This window comes from Saccopteryx leptura, chromosome 1 (assembly GCF_036850995.1).
Source record: "Saccopteryx leptura isolate mSacLep1 chromosome 1, mSacLep1_pri_phased_curated, whole genome shotgun sequence".
NCBI lineage: Eukaryota > Metazoa > Chordata > Mammalia > Chiroptera > Emballonuridae > Saccopteryx > Saccopteryx leptura.
The window spans coordinates 231,111,078-231,132,040 of record NC_089503.1 but is presented as its reverse complement, the minus strand read 5'-3'; the positions used below and the strand labels follow the sequence as shown (position 1 = coordinate 231,132,040).

The window sequence follows — 20,963 nt, the reverse complement described above, 5'->3', positions numbered from 1 at the left end:
CTCTAGTTTTCTTTCTCCCTTATGAACTTTCCTCTGTGTTCTTTTTAATTAATCATTTTAAAATTTTTATTATTGATTTAGAGGAGTCCATAATGTATTTTACTATGCATAATAACTATTCTTTCTATATATTACAAATATTTCCTCTCAGGAGTTCTGCTCTTAATTATAGTGACAACATTGTGGTGAATGGCCCTCTGTGTAAAAATTTTTAGTTAAATCAGTGATCCACCATCCCATTTGGGTTTTTTATTTACACTAACCAAATCTTTTTCAAAATACAAAGCTAAAAAGAAAGGTATTCCCATTTAAGTTTCTTATGTCGTGGGTAAAAGTGAAAATAGTTCATTTCTTGAGCATAATCTTTGTTTTTAATCTTCCCACCAGTATCTTTTTTAAAAAAACAAAGCTTAAAGTCGACAGTTACACTAATACTTTACAACAGACATAAATAATACAAACATGTATTTGGGGGAACATGTCCAAATTTGGGGAATTAGTCAAAGCAGCAAGCAATGATTTTGAAATGCATATATTAGACTCAGAGTCCAGGAGGCGAGTCCATGCACCATGCACAAACGGCACTATTTAGCAGACCTTGCAGGAGGCAAGTCCATGCACCATGCACAAACGGCACTATTTAGCAGACCTTGCAGGAGGCGAGTCCATGCACCATGCACAAACGGCACTATTTAGCAGACCTTGCAGGAGGCGAGTCCATGTACCATGCACAAACGGCACTATTTAGCAGACCTTGCAGGAGACGAGTCCATGCACCATGCACAAACGGCACTATTTAGCAGACCTTGCAGGAGGCGAGTTCATGCACCATGCACAAACGGCACTATTTAGCAGACCTTGCAGGAGGCGAGTCCATGCACCATGCACAAACGGCACTAGTTAGCAGACCTTGCAGGAGGCGAGTCCATGTACCATGCACAAACGGCACTATTTAGCAGACCTTGCAGGAGGCGAGTCCATGTACCATGCACAAACGGCACTAGTTAGCAGACCTTGCAGGAGGCGAGTCCATGTACCATGCACAAACGGCACTAGTTAGCAGACCTTGCAGGGGGCGAGTCCATGTACCATGCACAAACGGCACTAGTTAGCAGACCTCGCACACTCACTGCAAAGTGAAGGCTCCACGTTTGCTTCCTGGTTTTACGCTCCCTGCAGGAGGAAGTGGAAAGAGTTTCCACAATCCTAATTTTGATTGGCTTAAGTGACCTCTAAACATGAAATGTACAAACTGTCAACTTTCTCTACATGCTTTTAATTCTTTTTAACCTGTTAGAAACATCTTTCTGTAAAGAAAGAAATAATGGTGCCCTCCCACAATGAGCGTTTCTGGTCTTTCCAAAGTAGAAATGGCTATTAGAGGAGCAGGTTCTGCGGGGACACTTCCGACCACAGCTGATGCCCATGGAGCTGTTGTTCCTTGGGAAGCCGCGCCACAGAGCATTGTGTGGGTGTGCTCGCTCCCAGGGGTGACCTGAAACAAATGTTCTATCGGAGACCACGAGTGATGGCCAATACTGCCACGGCCAGTGTGGGAAGTGAAGACCTGAGTGGGGGCGGCAGAGGATGAAGGAAAACACGGGGACATAGATGGAGTTTGGGCCAGGTGGGACATTGTGCTCTGATGCAGACACAATGACCCCAACCCTGTTTTCAGGCTGGTGATCTTTTGGGGATTCAAACCCAGGTCCTTTGTTATCCCAGTCTGACACTATCGTGTCACCGCTGGCCCTGCTTTTGGAGTCAATGCCACGAATAGCCTTCAAGTTGTTTTAGTGACCTTGCCTTGCCAGGTCACTCAAGGCCGAGCAGGGCCCTTCCTCTGCTCTCAGCTGCACAGAAGCCGGCACATTCAGACGCAGTGGCTCTCTACAAATAGGGCAGTGAATACACTTGGCACGCCATTGTGCCCATGGCTGTGTTATCATCCCTTCTGCTCTGAAACACCTTGCTCTGGACTCTAAATCACATTAGCTATTCACTACATCCCAGTCTGGAATTTGAAATATAGAGCCATGACTGGGAGTGATGATTTTAAGCCAACTGTCAAAAGAATTGGGGTTACACAGTGGTAAACAAAACAGAATTCCAGCAGCTTTAGGATTAACATAGTGATTTAATTCTGTAAACCTACTTTAAAACTGTCTTTTTCAAAGCCTTAACCTAGGGCATAGACCATCTCTGCCTTATTTTAACTCTTGTCTATCATACTGCCTGATGCCAAAATTTCCTGATATGAGAATGAAAACTTAAATATTAAAGACTGAATCTAGAAATAATTGAGGTGATGATATACATACCTAAATGTAATTTAAAATAAAAGTTTTCACAAATTGAGGTTCTTTTTTTCCTTCATGAATTAGATTTGAAGCTCACATTTTTCCTTGCAGGTTTCAGCATCTGATAAGAATGAACTGGATGGCCTGGTCGTCTGCAGGGACATGTTTGTGGTCCTGAAGGGGAACAGGAAGATCTTTCTTTGAGTAGAGATGTGTTGTTGAATCAGGCACCTGAACCCTGTATTATTATGTTAACTAGTGTTATCTTATACAGTCAATACAAAAAGAAAATTAGATGACCTGGGTTAGAGCACAGAAGAAACATGAGATTCAGAAGGAAGATGCCAAGAAAATATCTTTTGGTGGAAAAATTTTAACTTTAATGAGACAGAAAGCATCAATTCACACTGATGCTGAAAAAAACGCAGCTCCTATAACTTGAAAATCATGTGCCTATAAGTTAACAGCCCATGTTTCAACGACAAAGTACCAACGGGTTCCACTGAACTTCAGTTGTTCAGAGAAACATGAAACAAAAGAGCCCAACAAACCACCCACCCTCAGAGTATTTCTTAAACAATATAAGCAAACAATTTGTTTTGTATTGTTTTGTTTTTCATTGAGGATTTTGGTGAATACGAGATGTAACTGAGTAAAATCTCCAGCGCCTACAATTCCATGTTCTTCTCAATAAGTGTTAGTTCTTAAAACTAACTTATTGTAATAACTTTAGGCTTTTATAGGTTGAAAGGCTCTTTCTGTTGCTGAATGATTGTTAGCATATCAAGAAAGCCAGTGGGTAGCTGGAAATCGAATTTGTACCTCATCACTCTTCCCAGTGGTGATCTGGTGGCGTCAGCCCTCAGGGGTTGTGAAAGCCTGAGAATAAAATGGGAGGAGGTGATACACCCAAGAAGGCTATTGGAAAATCATCTGAATATCGCCTCTAGTCACCAATCACCCTAACATAATGTCACATTTTCCCAGTCTCGTCCCACTTTAAAGAGCTTGAGAACATCTCATTTCTTCCACTAATAACAGATGTGCGATGATCACAGTCTCAAACATTTCGTGCAATAGCTTCCTTGTTCCCACAGTTTGCACATTCTTCTATTTGTTCATATATTTTACAAAATGTCCAGAGGAATACACCAAATATTAAGAGTTGCTTCGGGGAAAGGTCATTTATTCTATTTGCTTCTGATTTTACAGGTGTTATTAATACCATGAGGCCCCTAGGGCCCATTACCTGTGTTCTTCAGAATAAACAAATGTTCCATTGTTAAACTGCTGAGGGTATGCTTGGATAACTTGGTGACTTTTTTCTTCATTTATTTTAATCCACTCCTGCAGTCATACTAACCAATAATGTTTTTAAACAAACACCCTTATTTTCTTTATAAGTACAGCAAACATCAAATTTGGTTATTTAAATCAAGTGTAGCATTTTATCAATTCTTAGAAATTAATTTTTGTGGCTTCCAGTATTTTATTCAAAAAATTTATCAGCCAACCTTAATTTTTTTTTTACTTTCACCTATTTTGATAGAACAGTGCAGAGTATTTTTACAAACTAAAATGATGTTAACTCACTTGTCCCTAGAATGTAAGCTGTGTGATTCCACTCATGGAAAATATGATCTTTGATGTCATATCCACAAATCCTATTTCTCATACATATTCTATCATAAGGCATGAAGTTTTCTCTGTATTTTTTTCTATAGATGAGGTTTTTTTTGTTTTGTTTTGTTTTTTTTTGGCTCATTTGTCTGATTTCCTGTGCGATTTTTAAACTGGGGTAAAATTTACCATTGGAAGCATTTTAAAGTTTACAGTTCATAGTGTTAAATGCATTCACATTGTTGTACAAACAATCTGCAGAACTCGTTTCATATTGCAAAGTGAAAATTCTATGTCCATTAAACAACTCCCATTGCATGTCTAGTAGTTCTGGCAGTATAAAAAGGTTTCTAGTTTATGAAATTTCTTTTATTTGCCTTTAGCACTGATGTGACCTTGCAGAATGACCCATATCTTTATCTTGCATACACTCTTCAGTGAGGTTAATTCTCAGAGTTTGAACATCCTGAGTGACTATCTCATAGTCTACGTTCTGTAACCTGCTGGGTTTTCTGACATTCTAATATTAAGATAAAAGGAGCTTGACTAACTCCTTAAATATTACAAATTCTTTTCCCATTCTATGGATTTAATATGGTCCACCATTTCTAACAACAAGGTTATTGATGACAATAATGACTGTATTGTTACTTACTATAGTAAACACGTCAGAAAACACTGTCCAAAAACAAGTGAATTGTAGTTGCAGCATCAGAGATTACTCCCACTCCTCTCTATACCCCTGCTATTGGAAAGGTGTGATAGTGTGGAACTATGTTCATTATTTACCCTTGAGCAGAAAGTCTGGTTTCCAACTGTATAGCTTAATCTGATTTTTATTTTAAAGAATAAAAATAGGTTATGTTTAAATACATACATGTGCATGTACCTATATTGTATAATATACATGCACATATGTATACACACATATGGATAGCACAGAAACAGACACAGACAGAGGGAGAAAAAGAGAGAAAACTGTATTTATCTTCTTCATTCTCAGCTTCTTTCAGTACCAAGAAAAATGAATGGGAAATTAAAAACCAAATACATGATATGTTAACTATGATTATCTTTAGGGGAGGGAAGTGTGAGTAATTTTTGCTATTTGCATTTTCTAATGATTTGATAATTACATTACCGCTGTAAGTTGTTGAATTAATTTTTTTGTTTGTTTATTGATTTTAGTGAACGAGGAAGGGAGAAAGATGTAGAGACAGGAACATCAATCTTTTCCTATGTGGGCACTGACTGGGGATCAAACTGGGAACCTTTGTGCTTTGGTATGATGCTCTAACCAACCCAGCTATCTGACCAGGGCTTGTGTAATGTTTTGAGTGAAAAAAAGTTCATATTCAAATTTCCAGTAGTCATTTCTAATAAAAGGTATGTCAACATGTCAACATAATATCATTATTTCATCTTTAGCCCACAAATAAACTCACACCACATTTCCTAACATTGTGAAATAAATAAATAAATAAATAAATAAATAAATAAATAAATAAATAAATAAAATAAATCTTGACTGGTTCCCTTTAATTAAGCATTATATGAAAATATGCTAGTAAAAAGCAGACATTAAATACATCTTTTCAAATAATTCTTAAAAAATATCCCACATTCAACACCAAGAATCTAGTTCACCCTTTAACATTATACAGTTACTTGTAACATATGTGTCAAAATAAGAAATCACATGAAGTTTTAAAGTAAAAGAATTCAGAGATCTCCAGTTAAGCATTTACACAGTATCGATTATTCTGTCAGCCAATGTACTTCAGAAGCAGGAAAATTGGTAATATTTTTGCTTTGCATATAATGGGTTTTAAATACATTTTAATGTAGCACTACTGAAACCAGAGCCAAGATTAAATCAGGAAAATACATTTCCTGTACTAGTTTACTCTTGGGAACTTTTTTGACTAACATGCAATTTCTGCCCTTTTGTGAAATTCCTTTTCTCTAGTGTATCTTACCCATGACTTAGGACTTAAGAAACTCTAGCTTTCCTCACATTTAGGGTGGTAGGGTAGGGGCCCAAACACTTTGATCTGGTGGATAATTATGGAAAAGACAGTGGAAAACTGACACCTCTGAGAGGATAAAAGATAAAAATCAACCAATAATGACTGCAGTTTTAAAAACTAGTGTGTGTGGGGGGGGGGGGGGGGGAGGGAGGGAAACTAGTGTGAAAGTTTTATCAGATTTCCAAAATTGTAGAATGGTGGACAGACTATAACAGGGAAATCTGATACCGAGTTCCAACTACAGCTTTTTGTAGTTGTTACATGAGCTTGGGAAAGTCAAAGCTTTTGGGAATCAGTTTCTTCAACTTAGAAAAAGATTTTGGGCCAGGTTTACAAATTATTAAAATCCCTTTTAGATAAATAGTTATATCACTCTAAGGTACAGATAACTGTGGATACCTAAACTACTCTCGGGTACTGTTTTGCAACTGTGAAAAATATCAGTTTCAATACTATTTAAAACAATAAGTACCTGCTAACATTTTCAAAATGTGATGCATTACAAACCACTGGAATATTGCTATCCCTGAACAGTTATTTTCTTTCACTTAGAAAACTTCAACCTCTTTCTGATCTAAAAATGCTATATTGTTTATGTAACACTATTATTTTCTTGGTTATTATGGAACTTAAGTTCTGCATAAAAACTTATTTTTTAATATTAATATTTAAATTTCTGGGGAAACATTTTTCAATAATGTTTTCGAATATTCACTAAATTCCCATTTACTTTGCAGTGTCAGCATTCTTCAAGTGATAATACAATTTAAAAACTAGAAGTTTAATCTGAAAATCTATAAACTTACCCTATGTCCTTAATTTGAATTAAAATTCCTTTATATTATAAATTAATGAAAATAATGAGCAAATATCTACATTAACAATTTTATGTTTTTCATCTCATAGCACCCAAAAACTAATTTGTAAAATCCTGCGGCACACCAAAAAAAATATATTTTTTGCCAATCTGACAAAAATAAAAAAAGCTATAATTTTAATTCATTCACACCAGAGGGCTATTGTGTCATTTTTAAAATCTGACAACCAAAGGGAAAAGAAGTCAGTGCCCCTGACTAAATACTCAGGTACTGCATGTTCTAAAACTTCTTGTGGCAGACTGGTTGAAAATCGCTGATGTACACTGACATTTGATACTTTTAAAGGAGACATGAGGAAACCATTCCTCCTTAAATGGATAAATATATTCAGAAGGATATTTCCAGGTTGGATTCTCCCCTTGTAATCTCAAAAGGTAAAAATAATACTGTATTTTCACCCGGCTCTCAAAAATCAGCTTTATTTCTTCTACTGGAGAGGAGTTGATTTCCATCAGCTAGATAATTTAATCAGCACCACTTGTTGTAAACAGACAAATCCCTTTTTGAGGAAATGACTTGTTAGGTCTTTGCAAACATCTCAATTTTCATTTTTATCTTACCTCACAAAGCAACACTAAGAAATTAGTATTTCGATTTCTTTTTGGAAGGTCCCTAAATACAGGTCACCCTCATATTCTCTTTTGAGTGCTGTGGCCTAGACTGACCAGGAAAGCAGAGATCGCTTCTTATATGCTAAAAAATGTGTAATGTCAAGTAACCATTATCAAAACCATCTACGTTAACCTAACCTTCTTTCACATACACAAAGTGGGGAAGTAGAGGGCTTACAGTAGTAAATAAATGAAATCAATATTTATTAAGTCATTATGTGCCGTATACCTTACATTAATTGCACTCGATTCTGACAACTATGAGGTGACAGTGGTAACCCACTAAATATTATAATGTAGAAGATGGTAGAAAGTTTAACTTTTTAATGTGAAATCTATTATTTTACAGCCCTAAAAACAGCCATAAATTTTTTTCTATTTTTTCCTTTTACATCTCTGAAATGTGCAAATGTCTTTTTAGCTCTGAACAGCTATTCCATACAATGAGTGCATCGCAATCCATTCTGGTAGGCACTGTGTTTGGTACTATGGGAGACACAGATGAATGACAAGCCCGAAATTCCATGCTGAGAATACATGTTGCTGGTAATAATGCCAATCTTATGCACTATTCTCTTAGTTCAGGCAATATAAAAAGGCTTCTAGTTCCATTTATGAAAAATTTAAAATTTATCTACAGCACCGACACGACCTTACAAAGGGACCCATGACATCTTTCTTATCCTCCACATGCACCGCAGCAAGGTGAGTTCTCAGAGTGGGGACTCCTGAGTGAGTATCTCACACCTTACATTCCAACACCTGCTGGGCTTTCTAACATTCTAATACCAGGTACAAGGCATTTGACCAACTCCTTAGATATGATAAATTCTCTTTTTATTTTATAGATCTAAGGAGGTCCACCATCTCTACTAACAAACAGCTATGTCTTAAGGGAAGGATCACCTCTGGACAATAATACATGATTGTAGGAGCTGCGAGGTAAGTGTGTGTGTGTAAGGCTGATATTCTACAGAGGTCTGGGTGAACTCACAACTCTCTGAGGCTGCGTGAGGCCATAAAATGAGCATGTGGATTCTGGAGGGAGACCAACTCAATCAGTTCTAATTCCAACCTAATCACATACTAAATGTGTGGCAAGTTATTTGAGTTCTCTGAGTCTCAGTACTTTTATTTGCAAAATGAGGCTAATAATACCTACCCTGAATAGTTGTTGTAAAGGTGAGAAATATCATTTGTAAAGATCCAGCAGAGAGGATACAACAGGTGCTTAATAAATAGTAACTGCTTATTCTCATCCATCATTACATTGCATTTGGCTAAGATAGCATTTCATCTCCTAGAGCATTCACTTGGTCTATCATAAACTGCTTATCAGTTGAAGTATGAGTCCAATTAATATAAGGATATGCAGAGATCTAAACAAGTAAAAACTATTTGAACATATTCTACAATTACTTTCCCATACAGCTGACTTCCAAATACAAGCTTCAAGACTCTGGCTTAGTTAAGAGGACAAAAATTGCCTTTATCACCTTCATGGTTTTAGTCTGGAAAATAACAATAGTGATAATGACTTTGAACTCTTGTGCAATTCCCATAAATAATGTGTAAGTATATCACTACCATGGGCTTGATATCTTTTTGGTATCACTGAAATAATAAAGTGAGATAGAATTTTAAAAGACAATTTTCAGAGGTCTGCTCATTATAAAGTTTCCATGACTGTCATGTAGGCCTTGAACACATAAAATTCATTCATAGTGAAACACAAAGCAGAATTCTCAAATCAAATACCTCAATGATTAGCGTCCTCCCGAATTGTCTCAATTGACCACAATTCTAGCTTGCACAGTACAAATGCAACTGCTTTGAGCTAAAGAGCAATCTTAGAAAAAATAATATATGCATACGCCCCAGCGACCATTCATAAAAACTTGAATCCAGATGCACCGCCATATATAAATTCAATTATTTCTATAATTATTATACCTGATGGTTTCCCTATTATTGAGAATAAACACATTTAAATAACATACGCAATATAGTGAAAGTGATCACTGATTGATCATCTGACTGTAAGAATCATCAGGACAAGACAAAGGTTATGTATTTTAAAGATAAGAGCAATCTGATAATTAGCTTTTCATCTGAGGCAGTTTATCTACAGTTCAAAATAATGCTTTCAATGCTTTTACTGATTAAGCTCCAAAGCATCTTTTTCATAATCAGCAGAAGTGGCTGACATTCAATTATAATAGACTCTTTTAACTATAAATAACAGAATAAATACTTTTAAATCTATGTTGAACTAACAACTAAATAATGTAAGTAGAATTATCGAAACACTTTTGAGAACACAATTCTGCTCGGAGGGCTCCACGGAGGAAGTGCCTCCTGTTCCAGGAAGGAATGGCGTTTCTTTTCTTTTCGGTCAACTCTTTCCTGCCTTTCTTTCTTTTCCTGGAGAGAAAATAGAAAATTATAAATTTATATATCTGTATAAACAGAACAAAATAATCCATTAGAAGAATTTAAATGTCATTTCCTAGGTGAATTGGTAATAAAGAAATAGCAGTTAGGAAACACTGCTAATTTATAACTATACTACCAATAGATGTAAATGCACCCTTTATTTTTTTAAACATTAAAAGTGATATTTAAAAAGAATTATGTAAAATAGGAAAAAGGCCTCTAATTCCATAATGCAAAGACAATAACAATTATATTAGTGATCATTTTTTGAGAACAGGTTCTCAGAAGGAAATTCACTTCTGCAAAGCATGAATACACCATGGCAGCAAGGAATATTTCAGATTTTTTACAAACAGCTGAAAACTGAGCCTCATGTTTCTTTGCTTGTTATTGAGCCTGAGTATATTTTTATTTCTTTAGACCTGTGATTTTTTTGCTCAATCATTTGGCTCATTTAACTATGTGGCTCTTAGAGCTTTTAATTTTTAATAATCTACATATTTTCATGTAGTAAATATTAGCTTTGCAGCATTTTATCTACAATACTTTTAGTCCTTGATTTTTACAAAAAATAAGATAAATAGTTCAGCCACAGATAATAGTTCAGTGGTAGTCAACCTGGTCCCTACCGCCCACTAGTGGGCGTTCCAGCTTTCATGGTGGGCGGTAGCGGAGCAACCAAAGTATAAATAAAAAGATAGATTTAACTACACTAAGTTGTTTTATAAAGATTTATTCTGCCAAACTTAGCAAAAATCCGACATAAAGTACTTGATAAGTAATTATTATTATATGCTTTAAGTTGCTGTAACTCTGCTTTATAAATTTCATAAAGTTACTTCCCTACTTTATAAAATGGAACCAGTGGCGGTTAGAAAATTTTACTACTAACAGAGATACAAAAGTGGGTGGTAGGTATAGAAAGGTTGACTACCCCTGCAACAGTTTAAAGAGTAACGTGATCAAGCCCTGTGTAGCCACTATGTGCCTTTACGAAATAAAACATGATCAATACTTCTGTCTGCTCCCGCATCACACCCCCTTCCTCTGCGTTACCTCCCATGAGGTATTACTCTGAACTTGATGCTTATCACTACAGCTCTTCATACTTTTATTACACATGTATTTATTCCTGAACAACACATAATTTTGTTTTGCAGGTTTTCAGAATTTATACTACAAAATATTGTGCTATATTTTCTGTTGCAAACTTCTTTAATTGATTATAATATTTCTAAGGTTCAATTCAGGCATCCCCAAACTACGGCCTGCGGGCTGCATGCGGCTTCCTTGAGGCCATTTATCTGGCCCTCACCGCACTTCTGGAAGGGGCACCTCTTTCATTGGTGGTCAGTGAGAGGAGCACTGTATGTGGCAGCCCTCCAATGGTCTGAGGGACAGTGAACTGGCCCCCTGTGTAAAAAGTTTGGGGACCCCTGAGAGCTGCAGCTCTCATTTCCTAGTGTACAGAATTCCATTATATCAACACATCACAATTTATGAATCGATACTTTTTGTTGAAGTCATTTTCTAGCATTTCTCCCACACAATGAGCTTTAAACATCCCTGTTTATCCTTTGTCCTTATAAGTCAAGATATTCTCTCAACATATATGTGTAGGAGTGAAACTGCTCATTTGTAGGGTAAGAATATGTTCAACTCTGCTGGGAAATTTATTCTCCAAACTTCACCTGCCAACCAGCACCTATGAGGACTTTTTATTTTGATATATTAATGATTTTAAATTTAATGTTTTCTTTTGTTATTTCTTATAGCATTTTTAGGTTTTAGAAAGCATCTCACTGCCATAAAATTTGATAGATATTACATTTTATTTTCTTTCAGTTCTATTTGTTTGGCATTTTATATTTAACATTTTAATTCTTTTGGAGTTTCTATTGCCATAAGGTAGTTAAGTGATTTATGTCCAAATGCCACACAAATAATCCCAATTGTCATTTCCGTGCATCCATTAATTCATGTTACTTTATTGTACATGTAGCACATCCTTATCTGTAACGGGTTCTCAGGTGTCCTGTGGGTCTGTTATTCTACGGGTACTATACTGCTTCCATTTTTACTTATTCAACTGTTGAGCACTGCGCTCCTACTTGGGGTCAAGCAGTAATCTGGGTACCATGCATAAAGTGATTATAAAATCCAAACATACAGATACGATCCCTTTCCCTCAGACGACTTGCAAAATAGACAGTTAATAAACAAATAACAGGCAATCCAAACTATGTGAATTTTTATAAAACATATAAACTGTTGTGCTTGCTGAAGAAGAAAAGGAAGTACTTCCAAAGATAAGCGGATTCAGGAAAAGTCATCCTAAGTGAGACATGATGGAGAGAAGCCACTTGTGATAGGCATCGAGGAGAGAGCATTTCAAGCAAAGAGCAGCAGGTGTGGGGCTCTGACAGGTGGGAATATCTTGGATGTGAGCAGAAACAAGAGACCCAGTGTGCATAAAAGTGGTGGAAGAGGGGAGAGGAGTATCAGATGAGACTAAAAGGTAGGTGAGTCATATTTGGAGGCCCTGCAGGCCACTGCAATGGAACACAGGTGAAAACAGAGAAGTCAACACCTGACACTGAAAAGGCAGGCAGAGAAATGAGAGAGAAACTAGGGGCGCAAGACAACCGGGGAGGAGACAATAGCAGGAAGGGAAGCCAGCTGTGAGAACGCGGACATCTAGGAACTGGGGCAGGAAAGAATGCCTTGCCGTGGCTGGTCTGGCAGAACTGCCACTTTCGATCTAGTGATGGGGAAAGGGACGCCACTGTCACGTTAAAAGTGGAAAAGATATGGGGAATTAAGGAGGTGTAAACAAAATGTTTTAGAGGTTTATATATATATAAAGGCAGTGAGATGTGGAACCATATCGGGAGGGAAATGAGGAATTACAAGGGTTTGAAGATGAAATGTCCTGAAACGTGACAGGAATAGTCCAGCAGAGGGAAATGCTGGCTCATAGCAGAGTGGAACAGGAAGTTACTATTTTATTGCTTGATAGGAACAGCCCTGCCTCATCTTTGTGTGTGTGTGACAGAGAGACAGAGAGAGGGACAGATAGGGACAGACAGAAAAGGAGAGAGATGAGAAGCATCAATTCTTCATTGCAGCACCTTAGTTGTTCATTGATTGGTTTCTCATATGTGCCTTGACTGGGGGGCAACAGCAGGCTGAGTGACCCCTTGCTTGAGCCAGCGACCTTGGGCTCAAGCTGGTGAGCCTCACTCAAACCAGATGAGCCCGCGCTCAAGCTGGCGACCTCGGGGTTTCAAACCTTGGTCCTCCGTGTCCCAGTCCGACACTCTATCCACTGTGCCACCTCCTGGTCAAGCCAGCTCTGCCTCATCTTGTATTAAAAATGTTATCTTTCATATTCTCATATTTTTATTTTACCAGATGAATTTTAGAGCCATTTAGTTTTTCTGCACATAATCATTTCAAAGAAATGACTGAGTTTTTGCGTACTAATACAAAATATAAACAATAATCGAGGAAAACCTGAAATGTTAAGAGCATTTGTATTCTGCATCTCAGATAGAGACTTTCTGCAAGTCTGTAATCACCCCGTACAAAGTTTGATGGTTTCTTATGTAGTAATTTCCTCAGAGCGGCAGTGTCAGGGAGCCTCTGGACCTTGCCTCTGCCAGCTGAATGGCTTGGAAGGGGTAAATTATTAAAGTCTATGCTTCTTTTATCAATATACATATATGGGATGCATAAATGATACAAGAATATGATAATGCAAGGTCTCCATTACCATACAATTATTCACATACAGTACTATAAAAGCAGTCAAGAGAAGTGAGATTTTTAAAATCTATCTTAACATTTTGTTCCTTGTCACGAGAATGTTTGCATGCTACTACTCCTGGTAAAACAAAGAGAGAACCTCCTTCCAGAATTATAATTCAGAAAAAAAAAACTGTAATTGGATCACTGTCAATCATTTTCATATTTTATATATTTCATACTTTATAGAGAGGGCAATTGACCAGGCTGTGTCCACAGAAAGTGAGTGAGCAAACCTTTTTATCCATTCCATTTGACATGGAGAGAGAAAGTGAAACAAGTTTGATTTTTAACAGCAGGTGACTTTAAAAGTCAAGATAGAAAATAAGCAGTTATCAACTTTCATATCAATTAACATGAGTCAATAATGTTATTTTGAATAATAATTTTAAAAATCTTGTTGGAAAGTTCTGACTGTTGTCTGTTGGAGTCTGTTGTGTGACTTATTTTCTTACCAAAGGTAACTAGGAATAAATCTTGTAACCAGCATGAAGAAGAGTCTTACCTGATCTTTGGCTACAACGTTTCCCTAAAAAAACAACAAAAAAAACTACCCTTCAAGTGCTCACTACCCAAGCTAGGCTGTAAACCAAAATTTTGAGATGCTACTTTACATAAAATTGAAGTTTTTAGAGTTCTATATGGGGTAATTTTTCTATTCTATCTTAAAACAAATTTCAATAAGAAATTTATAAGACGAGGAGTAGGCCTGTAATGTGTTGTATATGGATGATTTTATAGGTAGCGCTATATTTATAGAGGTTATATTTGTAGAGGTTATATTACATATTGAAACAAGTTATTTTATAGTAGGTCTTTGATGAGTTATCTTTCTTCTGAGGACTGATCAGAATGGGAAATTGGCTAAATACTATAATAAAACATAATGTACCTAACTCTGACTTAGTCATTAAGAGAATTCTATTTCATTTTTAAGAGTATGTAAAAATAAAGTTCAAAACAAACATTTACATTTAATTACTCCAAGTGATATTAGCAGACTCAGTCAGTATAAGTCTCCTTAATATGAAGACTTTCAAATTTTCTTAGAACAAGAATGTAATCAAAGGAAACCATAAAAGACTAACTTCCTCACTCACAACACTGAACTGAAACAATTCCGATCATCTTATTTTATTATTTTTCTGCCTGGAACTAGTACATAGCTACACTAAAGTCAACACATAAACAACAATAAATTCTGTTGATATTTGTATTAGGATTGCATTAAATTTGTAAATTACTTCAGGAAGAATTGACATCTTTATAGCATTATAAAATTGAATGTTTCTATTTAAAGGCTGTTTTGATCCATTTTCTCAAGTCTTCATTTGTGTCCTTGAGGAGTATTCTAAAGTTCTCTTCATGTTAGTATTGAGCGCTTCTTAAGTTCATTCCCATTTTATCTTTCTACCCTACCTTCGGATAGCTGCCTTTGGTCCTCCATGCCTCACTAGCTACTGCTGATTCTAAAATTTATGTGAAACAATAAACAATACTAGTCACAAATACTTTGAAAGAAGAGCTATGAAGGAAGATTGACCCAAACAGATATTAAAACATACAAAGCCCTGATAATGAAACTATGGTACTGGAATATGTAGAGTAAGACTGACCAATGAAACAAAAAGTCAAGAACAGACCCCAAAAATCTAGGAAAGTATCATATAATTAAGGTAGTACCTCAAATCACTAAAGATGGGCTATTTTATAAAAGATGCATTTAGGAAAAATAAAGTTGTAATCATATTTCCCACCATATACCAGGATAAATTCTAAGTAGATCAAATACCGAAATGTTAAGATACTAAAATCATAAAGTTATAGTATCAGAATTAAAATAGGAGCACTTTGTTTAATTTCAAGTTATGGAGAAGGTGTTTTCAACTACTCCTGAAAACCAGAACCCAAAAGAAAAGACTGATGCATTTGACGCCAAAACATGAAGTAAAATTCTCCATGAATAATATACTACATGCACAGTTGAAAGACCAATGAAACGAGAAAAAATATTTGTAACTCATATAAAAACTGATAGACTAATTTCCCTAGTACATAAAAAAGCTGTTAGAAATCCATAAGAAAAAGACCAACAGAAAAATGTAGAAGAAGTGTATGATTTGACAGTTTACAGAAAAAAAAAGGGAAAAAGATGAACTTTTTAAAACCGAAGAGGTGCTGAATCTCAGTCCCGACCAGAGAAATGCAACAGCATTCCGGGTATGTTAACTAGCAGGTCAGCAGGACTGCAAAAAACGTTTGATAGGAAACCCTAATGCAGGGGTCCCCAAACTGCGGCCCCCACTGCACTTCCAGAAGGGGCACCTCTTTCATTGGTGGTCAGCGGATGCATCCTGTGCTCCTGGAGTACTGTATGTGGCAGTGCCGCACACTTGCATCATTTGTTCCGGCTAGCAATATGGACAATTTGGAACCGGACATTGACCATCTCATTAGCCAAAAGTAGGCCCATAGTTCCCATTGAAATACTGGTCAGTTTGTTGATTTAAATTTACTTGTTCTTTATTTTAAATATTGTATTTGTTCCTGTTTTGTTTTTTTACTTTAAAATAAGATATGTGCAGTGTGCATAGTTTTTTTTATAGTCCCGGCCCTCCAATGGTCTGAGGGACAGTGAACTGGCCCCCTGTGTAAAAGTTTGGGGACCCCTGCCCTAATGAATCCTAAACCCCGAAGAGAAATTTTACAGTTTTTGAAACATGATGTGTTAATTACTTACACAAGTGTGTCAGCTACTCATTTAAAGTATTCATATGAATGCATTACTTATTCAAAAATGAAACTGCATATTTATATTGACATTTTTAGAGATCAGTATTTGTTTGACATCAATGAAATGTAACTATAAACAAAAGTACACTAAAACAAACAAAAAAGGAGTGACGTCACGGAAATGGCGCCGTGAGCAGCGCGTCCGACAGATCTCCCCAAAATCTCAACAAATTTATCAACTAGAAACAAGAAAATTTATCCTCGGAGCATTCCGGAGTTCCACATACACACTGAAAGCAAAAGGACTGTTGCCGAGGAGGGAGTACGCCTGTGGTGAGTCAACCCACACGTGCAGCTGCCCGCCCACACTCAGGGAACGGCAGCCTGGGCACTGGCGGCCGCCGCTGCATGCCCTGAGAAACTGCCCCCCCCCCAGCCACGGTCCGGGAGGGGTGCCAAGCCTGTCTTTCCTAGTCGGGAGATTCTCTCCGTGGGCGGGGCACCTCACCCAGCCATTCAAGCTAACAATCAAGCATTGGGGGGAGGGGCGCGCAGGCAGCCTGAAATGCTTTCTGGAGCACAGCTGTGGATCCAATCACTGAAATTAGCTTAACCCACGAAATCTACGCACCCACGGGGCTCTAATTGATAAGATCTCTCCCAGTTCAGCGATCCAAGAGGCGTGATATTTTTCAGTGCCTTTCGCTAAAGGGGCGGGGGCAACTTCTGATTGACAGAGCCTACATATTCAGGGATATACCTAACAAGAGGGACTTGGCAGATATTAAGATCCATAAAGCAAGCAGCGACTAGTGCTTCTTCTTCCCAGCCAAAACAGGCTACCAAGTGTGGAAAGCCTGGGTTGAGTGGTCCAACTGAATGATAGGCGCTGAACAGTCACCTTGACAACAATTGACTCCCAGCCCCAGCTAATTACGCTGGACGCTCTGACTGCCAGAGCCTTACCCAGAGCCTTGCGCTGAGTGAGGATAGAGTGGGGATTTCCCAGCTCTTTGAGCCTCTTACTCCCCAGACAGAAGCAGTGGCAGCCTCATAGCTGGATCACCAGGCTGCTAATTCAGGAAGGGGAGACTAGGAAAGAGACTCTAGGAAAGCAAACTCTCTCATTGTTGGACTCTGCAAACGCCAACAAGCCTTGACTACCAACGAGACTAAAGCCAATTATATGACATTGCCATAGAATCCCATCAACTGCAAATTCCTACCTAAGAGTGACACAGGGGCAGAACCTGGGGTACAGAGTCATCGACCAGGAAGAGGGAGAGAAAAGAAAAAAGGAAGAAGTTAACCTCTCAAAATCAAGAAAAATCCACAGACTTTATAACTTGTTCCACTAATTCTTTGTTGTTGTTGTTTCTTTCTTCTATCTTATTGCCTTTATTATTATTTCTATTTCTTCCACCTCGGTCCTTTTACTCTCTGCCCATCTTATGCTACCCTTTTCTTGAACTACACTACCCATGAGTGTTACATTTTATTTCTTTTCTTCATCCTAACTCTCCTTTAGGGTTACACTCCAAAACCCTTAACTCTCACTCTCTCCCCTTTTGTTTTTTTGTTTTTTTTCCTTTCCTTTTTTTCTTCCGTTTCTCTCTTATTCTTATTTTTTCATTTCTATTCATTTCTTCTTTTCTCCTTTTACTTTTCCTCCCATTTAAGCCTCAATCACGAACAAATTATTTAATTTGGGACTCAAGTTTTTTTGGGGTTTTTTTTTTTGTTCTTTTTTTTTCTTCTTCTGCTTTTGTTCTTGGTTTTCCTTTGTTTGTTTTTGTGGCATTTTGGGCACTTTTTACATTGCTTTTTAACTCACTAGCATTCCTCCCAACCCAAAGTCTCCACTGTATTTAGTCTTCGCTCCACTTAATACAACAGATTTTTACTTATTATTTTTATTTTTATTTTTTTCTTCTTTAATTATTGTTTTTTCTCTCCTTTTTGCTGTTTCCCTCTTATCCCTCTCATTATATCTCTTAGTCGACCATCACTTACAAGCAAATCATTTTATGCTTGTCTAAGATTTTCTCCTTTTTTTTTTTGTATTTAGTAGGTCCCTACTCCCTTTTTTGCCCCTTGAACTCTTCACCCCAAATCAGGCCCGCCATTATAGGCAGTTTTTGTTCCATTTAGCATAATATAATTCACAGGTCATCACGATATTTCCCTAAGGAGGTGAGAGGAGGGGAAGAGAAGAAAGAAAAAAGGGGGAAATAATAAATTATTACTTTTTTTTTGTGGAGTGTTTTCCTTTTTTCTTTTTTTTCTTTTTTCCTTTTTATTTTTTATTAATTCTAATTAACACTATCAACAAGACCACCTTCAGATGCCAATAAGAAAAAGGAAATCGAACATTATGGATACAAAAGACAGAGAGGCAACACAAATAGATGTGGAAAAATCTATGGAGAAAAGATTTAACATATTGGAAGCCTTGGAGCCAAATGACAGAGAATTTAAAATAGAAATCTTAAAAATACTCAGAGATATACAAGAAAACACAGAAAGGCAATTTAGGGAAATCAGAAAACAACTCAACGATCACAAAGAATATATTATGAAAGAAATTGAAACTATAAAAACAAATCAAACAGAAATGAAAAACTCAATTCAAGAGCTGAAAAACGAGGTAACAAGCTTAGCTAATAGAACAGCCCAGACAGAAGATAGGATCAGTGAAATAGAAGACAAGCAACTTGAGGCACAACAGAGAGAAGAAGAAAGAGACTCAAAAATAATAAAAAACGAGAAAGCCCTACAGGAATTGTCTGACTCCATCAGAAAGAATAACATAAGAATAATAGGTATATCAGAGGGAGAAGAGAAAGAAAATGGAATGGAGAATATACTCAAACAAATAATAGATGAGAACTTCCCAAGCCTATGGAAAGAACTAAAGCTTCAAATTCAAGAAGCAAACAGAACACCGAGTTTTCTTAACCACAACAAACCCACTCCAAGGCACATCATAATGAAGATGACACAAACCAATGACAAAGAAAAAATTCTCAAGGCAGCCAGGGAAAAGAAGAATACAACATATAAAGGAAGGCCTATTAGATTATCATCAGATTTCTCAGCAGAAACTCTACAAGCTAGAAGAGAGTGGACCCCAATATTTAAAGCCCTGAAAGAGAGGAACTTTCAGCCAAGAATACTATACCCATCAAAGCTATCCTTCAAGTACAAAAGAGATATAAAAATATTCACAAATACAGAAAAGATGAGAGAATTTATCATCAGAAAGCCCCCACTCCAGGAAATACTAAAGGGGGTTTTCCAACCAGATTCAAAGAACAAAAGAAAACATAACCACAAGTAACAGCTCCATCAAGAAAACAATAAAACCAAACTTAAACTGTGACAACAAAAGAAAAAAAAAGGGGAGAAAGGATGAAGATTAACAGTAGCAAAGGACGATGAAGCGCAGAAATACTCATAAGATAGGGTACTACAATGAATATGGTAGGTACCCTTTTCATTACTTAATGGTAACCACCCTTGAAAAAACCACCACAAAAACACTTGACTTAAAAAAGGTAGCAACAGAGGAAAGAAGTATGGAATACAAACAAACAAAAACAAACGATAGAAAAACAAAAGAGAAGAATCAAACAAGATACAAAACTAACAGAAAGCAATTTATAAAATGGCAATAGGGAACCCACAAGTGTCAATAATTACACTAAATGTAAATGGATTAAACTTACCAATAAAAAGACACAGAGTAGCAGAATGGATTAAAAAAGAAAATCCAACTATATGCTGCCTACAAGAAACTCATCTAAGCAACAAGGATAAAAACAAATTCAAAGTGAAAGGCTGGAAAACAATACTCCAAGCAAATAACATACAAAAAAAAGCAGGTGTAGCAATACTCATATCTGATAATGCTGACTACAAGACAGAAAAAGTACTCAGAGACAAAAATGGCCATTTCATAATGGCTAAGGGGACACTGAATCAAGAAGACATAACAATTCTTAATATATATGCACCAAACCAAGGAGCACCAAAATATATAAGACAGCTACTTATTGATCTTAAAACAAAAACTGACAAAAACACAATCATACTTGGAGACCTCAATACACCGCTGATGGCTCTAGATCGGTCATCCAAACAGAGAATCAATAAAGATATAGTAGCCTTAAATGAAATACTAGAACACCTGGATATGATAGACATCTACAGGACACTTCATCCCAAAGCGACAGAGTATACATTTTTCTCTAGTGTACATGGAACATTCTCAAGAATTGACCATATGTTGGGCCACAAAGACAATATCAGCAAATTTAGAAAAATTCAAATTGTGCCAAGCATATTCTCTGATCATAAAGCCTTGAAACTAGAATTCAACTGTAAAAAAGAGGGGGAAAAACCCACAAAATTGTGGAAACTAAACAACATACTTCTAAAAAATGAATGGGTCAAAGAAGAAATAAGCGCAGAGAACAAAAGATATATACAGACTAATGAAAATGAAAATACGACATATCAGAATCTCTGGGATGCAGCAAAAGCAGT

The 20,963-nt window shown here is 36.8% G+C and overlaps 1 protein-coding gene across 3 annotated transcripts in view; it reads right to left on the bottom strand.

The window, feature by feature from the left end:
- Positions 1-8,091: 8,091 nt before the first annotated feature.
- MAP9 (microtubule associated protein 9) overlaps positions 8,092-20,963 on the bottom strand; it is a 47,425-nt gene continuing 34,553 nt past the window's right edge. For all 3 annotated transcript variants that reach the window (XM_066387681.1, XM_066387697.1, XM_066387689.1), the window contains exon 14: positions 8,092-9,863. In XM_066387681.1, the coding sequence (XP_066243778.1) occupies positions 9,738-9,863 (126 nt within the window). In that variant the 3' untranslated portion in view covers positions 8,092-9,737. The remainder of the gene's footprint in view (positions 9,864-20,963) is intronic.